Source organism: Xyrauchen texanus, chromosome 17 (genome assembly GCF_025860055.1).
Source record: "Xyrauchen texanus isolate HMW12.3.18 chromosome 17, RBS_HiC_50CHRs, whole genome shotgun sequence".
NCBI lineage: Eukaryota > Metazoa > Chordata > Actinopteri > Cypriniformes > Catostomidae > Xyrauchen > Xyrauchen texanus.
Genome location: NC_068292.1, coordinates 30173224 through 30189834, shown reverse-complemented (window position 1 = coordinate 30189834; position 16611 = coordinate 30173224). Strand labels below are relative to the sequence as shown.

General features: G+C 39.6%; 1 protein-coding gene across 2 annotated transcripts; it reads left to right on the top strand.

Annotated features, from left to right (window-relative positions):
* Positions 1 to 301: 301 nt before the first annotated feature.
* On the top strand, positions 302 to 9438 carry LOC127657776 (CCR4-NOT transcription complex subunit 3-like). Of its 2 annotated transcripts, none has more exons than XM_052146676.1 (18): positions 302 to 444; positions 1117 to 1177; positions 1326 to 1393; positions 1506 to 1580; positions 2272 to 2361; positions 2800 to 2928; positions 3019 to 3114; positions 3364 to 3583; positions 4340 to 4467; positions 4645 to 4695; positions 4804 to 5740; positions 6128 to 6233; positions 6339 to 6480; positions 6626 to 6725; positions 8412 to 8610; positions 8774 to 8906; positions 9004 to 9129; positions 9219 to 9438. In XM_052146676.1, the coding sequence occupies exons 2-18, from the start codon at positions 1153 to 1155 to the stop codon at positions 9315 to 9317; spliced, it is 2724 nt and encodes a 907-aa protein (XP_052002636.1). In that variant the 5' UTR covers positions 302 to 444; positions 1117 to 1152; the 3' UTR covers positions 9318 to 9438. The 2 variants fall into 2 exon arrangements, with proteins under 2 accessions (XP_052002636.1, XP_052002635.1); XM_052146675.1 differs by having other exon boundaries at positions 1485 to 1580.
* The last annotated feature ends 7173 nt before the right edge of the window (positions 9439 to 16611 follow it).

Genomic DNA, 16611 nt, shown 5'->3' with positions numbered 1-16611 from the left:
CATATCTTTGTAACATTAAAAGAAACACATTGTTCCATACTACGAAATATTCTATTTAGTGCTAGATATCTTGTTTACTATATAACAATTGCGATTTTATTTTTGGTGCGAGACATTAATTTTGTGAAAAGTAGGTGATTTTCCGTAAATATAACCTTTCACCCAGTATTTCAACCAATGGGGTAACGGCTTCAGCGGAAGCCGTCACGATGTGAGAAATGATCGACAGGCATTTTTAATGAATCGTAAAGACGAAAAAATATCAGGGGCGGGAACTTCGAAAGCGAGCGTTGGGCGGAGCCTGCCGTCCATCTTTAATGTACTGGACAGAAGGGGGATTGACGATCTGAAAACATTACCAAGTTTGAATTAAGGAATTATTGGAGATTTTGCTCGTGGTTGTCATACAGAGATACCGACGAATATTACACACGTTTGAAAAAGGTATACGACCAAAGTGCATTACATTAAAGAGTCTAAATCCCCCCGCATCGTCTGTTGGAAAAACTATGTGTGTCTGCTAGCTGAGCGTTAGCCGTCAGCGATGCTCGACATCACAACAGCAGCAGTTTAATCCATGTTAGCTGCAAAAATATACAGTATGAAGTCTATATGAACAGCCAGGATAACATCTTATCCGTGCAGCGGAGAGATGGAGATGATATGCTGCTGATCTAACGCGTTAGCAGATTGGTCGCTAGTGGACAGTGATCAGAGGCTGCGTAAATCTGCGTAAACAGTGAGGATGTGTTGGCGTTACGCTATATGTATTTTGAACTTTAGGAAAAGCTTATGGCGTGCTGTTAAATACAATTCTATACAGTTTCTGATATTCATGAGGTTGAAAATTTGATACCTGCGGTTTATTTGTTGGCTAAGAAAGCAAGCTAGTTAAACAGAACTTGGTAGCTGTTAATTGGTATCTGGATTCAGGAACATTTGTACGGTAAAAGTGTAACGTCAGTCAAGTAGGTATTCGTATGCGTTGATGTCTGATTTTTGTATTGAGATGAGCTCTACCTGTCAGAGGCAGTAGAACCACCTATCATCTGTCTCACACAGAATGCAGTGCATATTGATTAAGTCTATTATGTGTTGTTTTTCCAACCCTTGCAGTGACAGAAGGTATGAAGACAGTATCATAGCGAAGCCATGGCTGATAAGAGAAAACTTCAAGGTAAGATTGCATTATGTTGGAGGAGCTAACATGTACATGGATAGCTTGACTGCCATAACTGTTTGTATAGAGTAGTTTCAGTCTAGATGTGTCTCTCAATCATCCCATGATCTCTATTTATGCTTAATCTCCTGCTTTACTCAACCAGGTGAAATAGATCGATGTTTGAAAAAAGTTGCTGAAGGCGTGGAACAATTTGAAGACATTTGGAAAAAGGTGAGATTTTTTTTGAGATCTCAACAACCAATACCTAAAAGCGATTATAAAAATAAGGATCATGCATCTGCTGTAATTAATATTTTATTAGTCTATTTCATTTAATGCACAGCTTCACAATGCTGCAAATGCCAATCAGAAGGAGAAATATGAGGCAGATCTTAAGAAAGAGATTAAAAAGCTCCAGGTGAGACAATACATTTTACACAATTCTGTCTAACAAGTAGACATGTTCTCGTCATTATTTTATAGTAGAGTGTGATTGTAGGCTTTAATGCTGCATTAAACTATTCATCTGTTAATGCTGCCTTCATGTGCTGTCGGATTATCCTACTTCTCACTTCTGAAGTGGTAAATACGAGTACGTTGTGTTCAAGTGCTTTGTTGTCAGAAAGAACAGGAAACATGGACAACGGCAGGTTCAGTCATGCATATTTCTTGAGGAACTTTTATTTTAACACCATAATACACATCACTCCATTAGCTTGCTGACGAAAATGGAATTTAATGTTTGCTTATGTATATAAATATGTATGTCTGAAATGGCAAGTGTTAACAAATGAATAAAACCTGTCATTCTCTACAGAAACAGTCCCCTCTTCCTACAAGTTTTACGTCTCCTCCCAACTCGGAAACTCGGTAATCAAAATTATCTCTGAGTTTCCCAGTCGTAATTATGACTTGAGGGGTCGTCCATGTGCAACTTCCTAGTGGGAAACTCATATTTACTATAATTCCGAGAGCACATGAAGGCAGCATAATTCTTCCTTAAAACTAAAGTAGGGAGTGATTCTGGCATTAAAGCAAAACAAACACAATCTTTTTTTAACACTTTCTGTAGGATTTAAGGAAAAATATATCCTCTTATTTCTCCTTAGCGGCTACGAGACCAGATTAAGACATGGGTGGCATCCAGTGAGATCAAAGACAAACGGCAGCTAGTGGAGAACCGCAAGCTTATTGAAACGGTAGATGCGCGTTCCCATATTTCTTATGGCTCTCTTATTTTAAGACAAAAACAGACATTACATTTAGATGATGTCATCATACTTCGATACCTGATGAATTCTTACAAGAAATGCCCAGGTCTACTTTTACATTTATTAATTTAACAGATGATTTAATGCAAAGTGACTCAAGGATTTGAATGTGGATTTTAAATTAGGATTTTAACAAAATGAGCAATTCATCCAATGCATACTGTAACATGAAAGGTGACGCAATGCTAAGTTCCAAATAACTGAGAGAGTAAAACAAGACTGAAGGAAAGTCCATGTTTTTTTCAGTGTTTTAAGAATCGGTGCATTAATAGTTGAGATTCAAATGCTCATGGAAGAGTTAAGTATTTAGATCCGTAGAGATTGCAGCCCTCAAACCTGCCTGTTTCTCTATCTCTTTTTCCTTAGCAAATGGAACGCTTTAAGGTTGTTGAAAGAGAGACCAAGACAAAGGCCTACTCGAAAGAGGGGCTGGGCTTGGCTCAGAAGGTGGACCCAGCACAGAAGGAGAAGGAGGAAACAGAACAGTGGCTCACGGTACCAATGGCGCACAGATGGGGGGGGGGGTCAAAAACTATTGACAGGATATAAGCAGTGCAGTAATTAGATGACTCTTGTCTCTTGCAGAATACAATAGACACTTTGAACATGCAGGTGGACCAGTTTGAGAGTGAAGTTGAGTCTCTCTCTGTTCAAACACGAAAGAAAAAAGGAGACAAGGAGGTCTGCATTTCACTTTTTCCCTTCCCCTTCCTCTCTCTCGTTTTATTATAGCTTGAGTCTTTTTATTGCTTTCCTTTTTTGTGCTTTCACTCACTTTGTATTGATAAAAAAACCTTCTCCTTCTTCCCTATATTTTTTGGGTGTAAATATTGAAAAACAGGAATGATTGCATTACTCTCCTGATGTTCCTGTTTCTGAACTCATTGTCTCATACTATTCTGACCTATAAAATGCGGTCTCGGTCTACAGAAGCAGGATCGGATTGAAGAGCTCAAAAGGTTAATAGAGAGGCATCGGTACCATATTCGTATGCTAGAGACCATCTTGAGGATGCTGGACAATGATTCAATCCAGGTGGATTCTATCCATAAGATCAAAGATGATGTGGAGTACTACATTGACTCTTCGCAAGACCCAGACTTTGAGGAGAATGAGTTCCTCTATGATGACCTGGACTTGGAGGACATACGTAAGTCTGCTCGTGTTTTTTTGTGAAAAGCAAGTGATGTGTTTTGTTAAATAAAATGGCTTGACACATTCTCATATACAGTGGTTAGAATATAGGCTAAATAATATGCATTTGTCATTGATTGTCATAGAAATGTATACATTTCTGGTCGAAGTTTCTCGCCATGAAACTTTACATGCTGTATTATAACTATGTTATTGGACGAATTCCATTTGAAAGTGAGTATCACTTTGCTCTAATAACTCCAAAGGGCAGAGTACTTAAAGGGAGTTTTTCCACGTAAACATGTGCTAAACAAATGCCATTGACCGCACCACATCTTACTTTTTTCCCACATGTAGCATTTATAGATGCTGTTTTATGTTAAATATAACGTTTAAAAACATGTTTGGTTCTTTTTATTGCACATTATCTAGATTTTATTTTTAGAGCAAGATGGCTTTCAGTCTGAATGGTCCCCCTTAAGGGAGCAGGAAATCCCAAGTGTTCTCTTACATTACCTAAGGTTTCAAAAGGATTCGTGAAAAGGAATTCCAAAGTTACTTCCTTGAAGTGACCAATGTATGGATACTTTGCTTACAGTCATGTGCAAGGACCCTTCATGAAGAGGTTCAGTTGCTCACTTCATTTGGAAAGACCCTACAAGTAGTGTCACCTTCCTGTAGTGCCCTAAAAGGGTGCAGAAATGCTATTCGTTATTTGCCCATTGAAATATGTTACAAACTAAACAAATTCCTTGTCATTTTTACTCTCTAGCAACTGCCTTGATGGCAACATCTCCTCAGGGCCATACTGAAGATGAGATGTTCCTTCAGTCCAGCAGCACCCCAACCTCCACCACTTCCTCCTCCCCCATCCCTCCATCTCCTGCTACAGGCCTCATGGTAAGCTACTGTCTTTTCCTGGTTCTTCCACTCTTTCGTCCCTCACTTTCTAGTCTACAGATCATCTTTCTGATCATCTTTCTTTTCCCCTAGTATTTCCATCACACATCAACTCTCAAATCCAGTAGCCAATGCTTTAATTTCTTTATCAACTGTGTGTGAATGTGTTTTACTCAGGAGAATTCAGACGAAAAAAGAGGTCGATCAACAGACAGTGAAGTCAGTCAGGTGAGACTTCACTATCACTTAAACTACATGTGTGTTGAAATTTGTAATATTATACATTATTTGTGTCTCTTAATGAACTAAACCCCCTTGTGGCTTTGTTGCTCTTAGTCTCCTGTGAAGAATGGAAACCCATCTCTCTCATCCTTCTCCTCATCCGCCTCGTCAGGCTCCTCCTCCTCCTCTTCCTCCTCCTCCTCCTCTTCTCTGGTCTCCATGGCTACTGTTGTCGGAGGCTGCACAGCTGTCTCCGGGGGCAGCAATCTGCTGGGAAGCTTTAGCAGCGCAGTACAGCAGCATCCACCTCAGTCTCAACAGCAAGCACAAGTCAAACTCTCCTCCACATCTGCACCTTCCAACAACACACCGAGCCCACCTAGCCACCCCATACTACCTGCCTCCACTTCTTCCTTTATGCCCATTTCCAGCGCACCTGGTCCGGTTACTTCCAATTCCCAGTCCCAGGCTTCAACGGGGCCTGGTGCTGGGGTCTCCAGCCACGGACTGTGTTTAGGCCTGGGGAAAGGAGGTGTGACGGTGACTAGCAGCAGTATTGTGGGTCAGATACCAGGTCTAGGTCTGACGGGGTTATCTGGTTCTCTCAATACCATGGCAGGACTTCTCTCAGGCTCTACCCCTGCCCCTTATGCCCAGGCGGCTGCTGGTGGAACAACAAGTAGTGCCTCTAGTGGTCCGGTGGGGAGTAGCAGCAGTAGTTCTATCATATCTGCAACAGGTGGAGGTGCCGGGGGAGTGGGCACAAGTGCAACCAGTAACGGTACGGGTACAGGGGCAAGTATGGGTCTACTAGGGTCCAGTCCGGGTCATGGAACTCTAAGCGGAGGTATTCTGAACCTGGTACCCGTGCAGACAGCTCTTCAGGGGTCTGTACAGGTACCCGTGAGTCCTGTGGGGACAGCACCTGGTGGAGGAACTGGCGAGGGTGGATTGGGGGGCAACGGGAGCAGTGCAGTGGGAAGTGGAGGTGTGGGAATGAGCAGATTACCTACTAGACCCCCCAGCGGCCTCAAACTAAATGGGGCAACCAGTGAGTGCTGTTGAGTCTGTCCATCCATTGTCTATTTGCCTTACAAAGCCAAAATGCAGTAACTACTCTTATCACTGAAACTTTGAAAAATGGTTTTGAAGTATTTAAGTTGTCTTATCTGTTGTGGATTATAAATTAGTCTTACTCTGTTTTCTCTGGATCTGAGCATAGTTGAGCCAAACCCGTCTCTCACAGGACAGATAATAGTCTTAAGAAATCGATTTAGGTTATAACACACTTTAGACCAAATCTTGAGATTTTGTGACTAGAAATGTTTTGCTTAATATCTGACCTCTTTTCAGATTTATTTTAATTGATAAAGAACAGCCAGTCAAATTTATGCTAGCTGGAATTTTTATATTTGATTTTCTTCATGCCTTTCTCCAGGTTATAGTGCTGTGGTTGCAGACAACGCACCAGACTCCTCCCTCAGCAGTGCCAGCCAATCACAAAACAGCCATTCCTCTTCCTCAAGCTCATCGACAAATCAAACGTGAGTGTGCATTTATATTCACACCCTTGACTATCATGTTTTTAATACAACAGTGTTATTATTGACTGATGCCTCTGTCTTTCTTCAACTTCCTCTATATTAAAGTCTAGATAATGGCCCCAGTTTATTGAGTTCAATCACTCTACCCCCCTCCTCTCCATCACCTGCTTTCACTGACAGCACACCTGGTGGTGGGAGTCTGCTAAATGGCCCACACTCCTATGCACCCAACACAGAAGCCATCAAGGTGTGGTTTTTTTCATTCTGATTAGATTACATTGAGATTTGTTCACCTTAGTTCAGCACAAAGATTTTCAAAAAAATAACCTTCCTCAAATTCGGTTAATGTTTATATTTTTTATTCTATGTAATGTTATGTTGTTCTCTTGCAGGCCCCTGAACCACCGAGCTCTTTGAAAGCAATGGCAGAGAGAGCTGCACTTGGATTAGCTCTAGATGGAGAAATCCCATCACTACACCTCACAGATCGAGGTACATTACACACTGGCCTGTTCAATACAGAGCTGCACTTTACTAACCATAAGGAACAACTGAACACAGCACTCTAAACCAGTGGTTCTCAACTTGTTTTGCTTCATGACCTAGATTTGCATTGGACATCAAACCACCCATCACAGTAAAAAGCATAGATCCAGTAATGTAATTTATACTAATCTATATATATATATATATATATATATATATATATATATATACACACCGATCAGCCACAACAGTAAAACCACCTGTAAAATAATTCTGAGATGCTATTCTTCTCACCACAATTGTACAGATCATTTATCTGAGTTTCCATAGACTTTTGACAATTCTAACCAGTCTGGCCTGGTTGATGAGAGAGGTCAACAGAGAATGGTTTGAACTGACAAAGTCTATGGTAACTCAGATAACCGCCCAGTACAATGGTGGTGAGAAGAATAGCATCTCAGATTGCTATTCTGAGATGCAGGTTGACGCTGTTTTGGCGGCACGAGGGGGACCTACACAATATTAGGCAGGTGATTTTACTGTTGTGGCTGATCGGCGTGCATATATATATATATATATATATATATATATATATATATATATATATATATATAGTGTACAACAGCACAGTACACCTACTTATTCATGCGATTATCTAATCAGCCAATCGTGTGACAGCACGTGCATAAAAGCAAGCAGATACGGGTCAGGAGCTCCAGTTAATGTGCAGCCTCAGTTTCCTGTTCTTAGCTGACAGTAGTGGTACCCTGAGGGGTTTTCTGCTGCTGTAGCCCATCCACCTTAATGCTCGATGTGTTGTATGTTCACAAATGCTTTTCTGCATAGCACTGTTGTTATGTGTGGTTATTTGGGTCACCTTCCTGTCAGATTGGACCAGTCTGGCCATTCTCCTCTAGCCTCTGTCATTAAAAAGCCATTTAAGCCCACAGAACTGCCTCTTGCTGGATGTTTTTTGTTTTTCACACCATTCTGGGTAAATTCTAGAGACTGTTACATATGAATCATCAGTTACAGAAATAGTCAAACCAGCCTGTATTGTACCAACAATCATGCCACAGTCTAAATCACTGAAATCAAAAAATTTTCCCATCCTATGTTTGATATGAATATTAACTGTTGTTCCTGACCTTTATCTGCTTGATTTTATACATTGCACTGCTGCCACACGATTGGCTGATTAGATAATCACATTAATATGTAGGTGTACATGTGTACCTTATTAAGTGGTCAGTGAATGTATATATTCAATATTTCCATATTTTCTTTCACATTTATTTTGCTATTCTAACTTTCCATTTTACAGTATTATTCGCATTTAGCATTGTGTGATCCCTGAAAACCTGTGACCCATTTTTGGGTTGCAAACCACCAGTTGAGAACCAATATGCCAAATTTTGCCCTGTAGTTCAAGCTAATTTCATTTCGGTATCTATATGACTGAGATGCATAGTTCACTGCCAAACCTCAGTGTCCACATGGCACCAGTTCATGATCAAAATGCCTCAACCACACACAGCACACCCTGTCTGACAGCCCAACCACATGCAACAGAATATTGTGCCAACTAGATGTATCCTAGACCTGTTGGGCTGTTCACACCTCTTGTTCTTTTCATTTCAAAATACAGAGCTAGTATAGTCATCACAGACAATAAAAATGTATTTCCTGTAGATCTGTTCTCAGGATCCTCGGCCCCAACTGCTCCCACAACAGCCCCCCAGCCTGCTGTTTCAGAGGTCAACCTCCCACCTTCTTTAGGGGCGTGTCCACTAGGCCCCACCCCCCTCACAAAAGAGCAGCTCTACCAGCAAGCCATGCAAGAATCAGCATGGACACATATGCCCCACCCATCTGATTCGGAAAGAATCAGGTACACATTCCACTGTATGTAGGGTATACAAACCAGTGCATACTATTTTGCACCCAGGTCAAGACATTAAAAAGCAAGCAGCAGCTCCTGCATATTTACTGTTATACTCTCCTCAAGCCTTAGATGTATGGCATAAATCTGATGCACTGTCCATCTGTTGTAGGCAATACCTGATGAGAAACCCTTGTCCTACACCGCCATTCCACCATCAGATGCCCCCACATCATTCGGACTCTATTGAGTTCTACCAGAGATTGTCCACTGAAACTCTCTTTTTCATATTCTACTATCTGGAGGTGTGTTATTTTTATAAGAGAGAAGTGTCTATTGGATATTTCAGCAGACTTGAGTCCTCCAACTCTTTCTCTGGGTTTTTTCTTCTTTTTGTCTTAGGGCACAAAAGCGCAATACCTGTCAGCTAAAGCACTGAAGAAGCAATCATGGAGGTTTCACACCAAGTACATGATGTGGTTCCAACGACATGAGGAACCCAAGACCATCACTGATGAATTTGAACAGGTAAGAACACATCACTGTTCTCATCATCATCCCTGAATATGAACATAAAGATGAACATGATTTAATGTGGGGGATTTTTCTGCCTGTAGGGCACGTACATTTACTTTGACTACGAAAAGTGGGGCCAGAGAAAAAAGGAAGGATTTACGTTTGAGTACAGATACCTGGAGGACAGAGATCTGCAGTGACTGACAAAGGAAGAGACCGAGAGAGTGATTGCTACGACAGAGAAAATGCTGCTGTTGACATTCCGAGATGAACTCCATGTCGTGGTTAAAATTGGATGTGAAGTTGGCTTATTTCTTTAAAGGGGGAGGATGAGGAGGGGGGTTGAGTGCCTGTTTACATGCAAACATTTGAACCTCCTTTAATGTAGAGTATTTATCACCTTCATTTCTGTTCTAACTGAAACCCCCACCTAGCCAAGCGGCTGAAATAAAAGGAACGATTTGGTTTAGGATGCCACAGACAAAATATTTTGCTTGTAGTTTGTGTTTGGTGGAGTGCTGCATTAGCAAGTCTTATCCTCTTAGATGACATATTATACTGACTATGATGTACAGGCACTATGCGAGATCCCGAGTCTAATGCATTTGATTGGTTGTTCTTAGTTCATTGAGCCCCTCTGGGAGTGTTTAGGCACTGTGACTTTGCCTTGCGAGATAATGTGTCGACAATTAAATTGCTATGCAATTGAATTCCTCTCGACCTCCCTACCTTTTATCATTACCGAAATGTGGTTTTACTAGACCACCATGTTGCCGTTGATAGGGTAATGTTCTGTAGCATCTATATTACATAAGTTCACAAGCAAGGTGGGTTGAAGTTGTCAGTCAGCAAAGTGGCCTGTGATTTATTTGTTAAACATGGCATGAGTGATCTCACTTCAAAAATATCTAATAAAAAGACAAAGATTAAAATAAGTACAAGTTAAAACCTTCTTTTTTTTCCTCTAGGTGTCCTTTAGGTTTTTCATGGCTGAATATTTTTGTTGTGTGGAAGTATGCATGTAAAAAAAAAAAAAACCTTCCCCAAACTTTGATCAATATTTTTTTAAGTTCCATTTCAAAAACTATCCTCCTATTCTGCTGGACAGTTTCCCTTACTAAAAGAGTCATTGTTCTGTTACTCATTTTTTGGGGGAGGGGGGCGGGGTTGCAAAGTTGTTTGAAAAACCCCACATTGTGACCCGATCCAATGTGAGTTTCCATTCATTTCATATTCCTCTATTGTTTGGGGAGAATGGTGTGCTCAAACAACGCACAAAGTGTCATAATTATGATGAGATGGAAAACAAGAATATTTTTTATGCACAGAAGGGCAGCTGATTGCATTTGTAATTGCATTTCTCTCAACAACAAAAAAAAAACCCATCATCCTTGTCTTTTGACTTGGACAGGACAGCATGCGATTACTAAATGTCGCTTAGTAGGTTGAGAGGAAAAAGAAGAAAAAAAACAGTTGTAAAATTTCAATAAAATACTTTTGTGATGCTGTGTCAGTGTACTCGTTGTCTCCGCAAACAGTGTGAACATATATATATATTTATTTATTTATATATATAAAATCTACAAAATGATCACATATTGACAAAAATTATGTATCTTAAAGGTCAAGATTTAGGGCAAAAAAATGAGTAGAGCCCCAGATCCAATCAACAGTGTTGTACGGAATTCAGCTTGGACTTTCATTTCAGATGTACTCCTTGTTCTTTTGATAAGAATAGGAATCATTTTGGGATAAGCAAATGCTGACTGGCAGATTGGTGATTGATTGAAGAGCAGGTTGATCACCTGTTGAACCAGTCAGCTAGGGCCTGTGTGTTCTGCGCTCACCCCAAAGCTTTACATCAGTTTCAGAATTGGGAATTGTATTAAATGGAGTGGTACCCCAACATTTAAAAATGTAAGCGAAACCTGATCTATTACTTTCAGCCTTAATCGAACTATACTTCAATAGCTAAAAAAAGAATAGGGTTGATTAGTTTGACCAACAGCTCAACAAAAACATAGTCAATCTTTGTATAAAGTGCCTTGAACTGAAAAAAGTTTTCTGGATCAGATTTAAACATTGCATCAGGAGATGCATCAGCTATGTGTCAAATTAATTATGAGGTATTTCCTCCCTGTTAGGGACATGCAAATGATAGTGTGTACATTTAAAAAAAAATCTAAAATACAGTATATCTTAAAAAATACAAAAAAAGTAAAATGAAAGGTGTCATTTGGTTCAATGTTTTGTTTTTAAACAAAAAACTAAATTATGTTTCATATACAGTATTATGTAATAGGGAAATTTGGCATAGCAGGATTTGCAGGCAAACTAAGTGGAAATTACAGCAGATTATCTTTTGAAATGCCTTCTTGCAGCTATATAGTTTTGAGCTGCTTTTTATTATGTTTACGCTTATGTTTTATATAAAGGGCAGAAAACACCCTAAAGAAAAAAACAAAAGAGAATGTAATAGATCCCTAGTAAGATACTTAGAAAAGTTTTAGATCTTACTAGGGTAACAATTTAAAATAAGGTTACATTAGTTAATGCATTAGGTATCATGAACTAATACAGCATTTACTAATCTTTGTTAATAAAATTACAATTGTTTATTGTTCGTTCATGTTAACTAATGGAACCTTGTTGTAAAGTTATTAGATTTAGATAAACTATTTTTTTAGATGACAGCATTTCAAAAAGTAGCATAACAAATAGCACCTAACATCTCTGCTAGGAACCTGATTAAAATGCCTATATTCCAAGATTTGCATTACATTGTGTCAATATACACCTACACTTAAAACTAAATCCCCTTAGGATTCAATATCAATCCATATTTTAATTACAACATGAAGTAAGTTTCCTTATGAACAGAAAAAGGCACACCAAACTGAATGAAAAAGGATTGAATACAATCCTGGTACTGAACGAGATGACCGACTTCAATCAACATATAATTTCAAGCATTTTAAGAAGTTGTACATAGTTGTAAAAAATAAAAAAGTATTGGTTACAACAAATGAAAACAACCTACGCTTAATGTGCACAATTTCTTTGTATGCATTTAAAATATACATATATATGAAAAACAAGATGTTCAATGGAACATGTTGTTCTCCCTCTTCTATTCCTCTGCACAGAAAGAGGATCTATCCTTGTGCTGTCCTCATGATGTCAACATCCCCACTGATGTCCCACAGAGTGGGTGTGTGACAAAAGTATAAATTAGCAGTTAAAGTGTGAATCTGTTCAGGCTGTCGGGCAGTACGGGCAGCATCTAACACACCACCTCACACCTTGTCGTCTTTCTCTCGATGTTGGAGAAATATTTCTGATTGGATTCAGCCACCTTCTCTGCAGCCAGTGGGTTCACAATCTCCAGCCCCTGAAAGAGAGCAGTACAGAACACTAAATCAACTAACTCACAGCTGGGTTACATGATTGTGTGAAAATCCTTTTAAGTTAGTGTGTAATTTCCGTGCCACCAAACCGAATTGCACAAGTTTTCTACACCTTTCGATACTTTTTGAACAATTAATTTCCATAACTGTCATGACTTTTTCCATTCTTTTCATATTTTTGTATAAGGATTTAAAAAATATATATTTTTTATTCAGACCGATTTGTTCAACAGATTCATAAATTTTTTTTTATTATTGATTCAATAGAACAACTCACAAATCAGACATCACTATGGCTTACAAGCATGTTTTACACAACTTTTTATTAATATCAATTACTTTTTCAGGCCTGGAAATCAGTTTAAATTTTTTATTATTTTATTTTTTAAATGCTAGTATTTATTATAGTATATAATTATGTAATTTACTGGTACAGAAATTACACTTTTTTTTAATTATATAAATGTATTTATATGTCTGTGATTAGCTTTTTTTGTACCTGTAATGGAGTGAACACTACACTGGAACTGGTCCCAGATGATCAGTCTCTGACAGTGGACTTCCACCATGCGTCATACTTTGCCTCTGCAATGTCCACTGCAGTAACAAAACATACATCTTCATGCATGGAAATGATCATTAAACAAAAGAAATTTATCATTAAATTCAATAGATATTCTATACAATTTTGCATTGAACAATGAAGAAATGGATTTAAGCCTTCAGCAAAATCCTTCATTCTGTTCTCACTACACCAAACATTTCTCTTACTACTCCCCAATGAATTCTAAATTCACACTACAGCCATACCTGGAGGGACTTGGATATTTTGGCCTCGGTGGAGTCCTTGACCTGAGCTTGTCTCACCCTGCCGCTGCCTGACTTTCACAGCTGACGAGACTAAAGCCCAGATCCTACTGATAGGCATCATCCTCGATCTTAGTCGAGGATGGAGACAGGCAGGGAGACAGGCAGTTTATAATCATGTAGGAAAAAAACCATGAAGTTTCCAAACAAAGCAAGCATACAAAAGCAAAAATACTGACTCATGTCAACTCTAAACTCTGCAAATGTCATTCTGTTGGCATGTTTCCTAATTTCTGTCAGACCTAGCCTCTCCATCTTACGATCAATCAATGCAAGATTTAATCAAAACCGCTCAAACACATATGCTGGTGAATATCATTAAACATGCATTTCAACATTATATTGTGCACGAAGAAAATTAAGACATTATTTGAATGACAATCAAAAGAATAGTTCACCCAAAAATGAATATTCTCTCATCATTTACTCTCCCAGATGTGTATGACTTTCTTTCATCTGCTGAACACATGAAACTTTTTAAAAGAAAATCTCAGATCTGTAGGTCCATACAATGCAAGTGAATTGTGGCTAGAACTCAGGTCCAAAAAGGACAAACACAGCATAAATGTAATCCATAGGTCTACCGAGGAGCATTTAAGTCCTGTTTTAACTGTAAATCTATACTTTCACTTTCACATTCTGGTGTGGAATCAGATGTTTTTCTGTCTTTTTCAACCCTTTCCTCAGTGAAATCTGTTGGTGGTGAAATATTTGCCATTGATATTAATCATGCTTTTAAAGGATTTTATCTTGATCTCTATAGTTCCACGTCTTCATCTACTGAAGAGGATATTAGAAAATTTGTAAACTGACAATTGAGCAAAAAATTATCTTTATTCTGAGATAACCTTGGAGGAGCTTGGCGGAGTAATTAAGACCTTAGGCTCCGTGGGCAGATGGCTTTCCTGCTGAGTTTTTTTAGATCTTATGCTACAAACCTGACTTCACTTTTGCTAGAAGTTTATACGGAATCATTAAATAATTGAAATCTTCTGCCAACCATGACACAAGCCCGGATCGGTCTGATTCTTAAAAAGGACAAAGATCCAAGTGAGTGTAAGAGCTATCATCCAATTTCACTGATCCAGCTAGATGTTAAAATATTGTCAAATATTTTGGCTAACTGACTAAGTACATTTATGACATCTCTTATACATATAGATCAGGTGGGTTTTATTCGGGGCCATAAATCTTCTGATAACATTAGGCATTTCATCAATATCATGTGATTAGTGGAGAATGATCAGTCTCTGGTCCCTGCCATCTCACTTGACTCCAGAGAGGCGTTTGATATGGTAGAATGTAGTGCTGCATGATTAATCATATCGCAATCGCGATGTCAGTCTGTGCGATTATATGATGGCAAAATTCTGCGATTTTATTAAATAAATAAGTGCATGTGTGGACGTGACAACCCATTCTCTCTGAGAGCTGTTTGCCCATTTTCTACGCCACTAATAAAAAGATGACCAGTCAGTCACAGTTTAGGGAGTGGCACGTATGGTCATGTCATGTGACTTTCCGGTGTGCAGCATGGAGATCAGGTGAAGATGGATGCCGAGCAGACTGACACTGAACCATGTGGCCAGAAAAAATGCAACCTCTGTTATATGGCGATATTTTGGCTTTAAGATAACAGACACGGAGCAGAGAGAGGTACTGTGCAAAATTTGCTAAATTAAAGTTGCTACATGTGGCAACATGACAAATTTATATCAGCACCTGAAACAGCACAGAGAAAAGTATGATGAATGAATTACGGTGAAAGCCCAGATTAGTAAAGAGACAGCTGAACAAAACAAAGAACAACCTGTAAGTCGAACAAAACAAAGCACAATTACAGATGTGTTTGCGAGTGTCACATCATATGACAAGTCTTCACAGAGATATAAAGAAATCACAGACTCCATAACGCACTGGTTGGCAAGAGACATGATGCCCTATACACTGTTTGCAAAGTGGGATTTCAGAAAATTATCCACACATTGGAAAAGAGGTACCAGCTGCCCTCGCAAAACTATTTCTCTCAAGTTGCAATCCCTGAGCTTTACAGCAAATGCCGTGGCGAGGTTCAACTGGAAATGGCTATGGTGACGTACTTTTCAACCACTTTTCAACCACAGACCTGTGGTCAAGCAGAAGGTCTGAACCATATATTAGCCTAACTGTGCACTTTGTGGATGAGGAGTTTGAACTGAAAAGCCGCTACATGCAAACATCCTATTTTCCCGACAACCACACGGGAGAGAACATAGCCTTGGGCTTGAGAGAGGCACTGGCTGCATGGGAGCTCTGTGAGGAGCGTCAGGTCACTATCACAACAGACAAAGGCACTAACATTGTCAAAGCGGTGGAGCTCAACCACCTAGAGCATGCCATGGTGACAGACTGCTCAACACGATGGGGTTCCACTCAGAAAATGATAGCAAGAGTACTGGAGCAGCAAATGGCTTTGTCCAAGGTTCTCTCTACAGACCGCAAAGTGCGACACATAATGCCCTCAAGGCAGGACCTGGAGGTCCTGGAATCTGTGAACAAGGCAATCAGCCCAATCCAGGACTTCACAGATGCCCTGTCAGGTGAACGTTATGTGAGCATAACTTGCGTGAAGCCTGCTCTGCAGCTTCTGAACACCTCAGTGCTGGCTGAAGAGGATACTGACCTCACCAAATCACTTAAAACATTCTGAACTACCTCAACGAGAAATATCAGTACCTGCTAAATATGTCCATTTTCCTAGACCCAAGGTTCTGAGACCCAGACCTTAAAGGAACAAGTCATCTCTGAGTTGATATTGAGTGAAACCACAGTGTTTACTTAACTGGTAAGAATTCCATGTAACAGATTTCAAAAATATGTGCATTTCTTATTTGTTTCAGGAAATTCACCAGCAGCAGTCTGTAGCCCAAAGCACTGCATCGATGGAGAAGGATAGCCTGGATGTGGAAAATCCACCTGCTGCTAAAACCAAAAAGAAAACTCTGGCCAGTTTCTTCAAGGAAACCACACGCACAACGGCAAAGGCATCACTGTCAACCACATTTGATCCCATAGTTCAGTTTAGGGAAGCAGTGGCTGCTGAACTCAATGCTTACATTTACATGCCATGTGTGCATTTACATTTATGCATTTGGCAGATGCTTTTATCCAAAGCGACTTACAGAGCCCTTATTACAGGGACAATCCCCCCGGAGCAACCTGGAGTTAAGTGCCTTGCTCA

What these genes read in the sequence shown, in the direction of transcription:
- LOC127657776 (XM_052146675.1), top strand. Translation starts at nt 1,153, where the DNA reads ATGGCTGATAAGAGAAAACTTCAAG. An exon ending in AGAAAAAAGGAGACAAGGAG is followed by an intron (nt 3,115 to 3,363) that starts GTCTGCATTTCA and finishes CTCGGTCTACAG; the next exon opens with AAGCAGGATCGGATTGAAGA. An exon ending in CCAACACAGAAGCCATCAAG is followed by an intron (nt 6,481 to 6,625) that starts GTGTGGTTTTTT and finishes GTTCTCTTGCAG; the next exon opens with GCCCCTGAACCACCGAGCTC.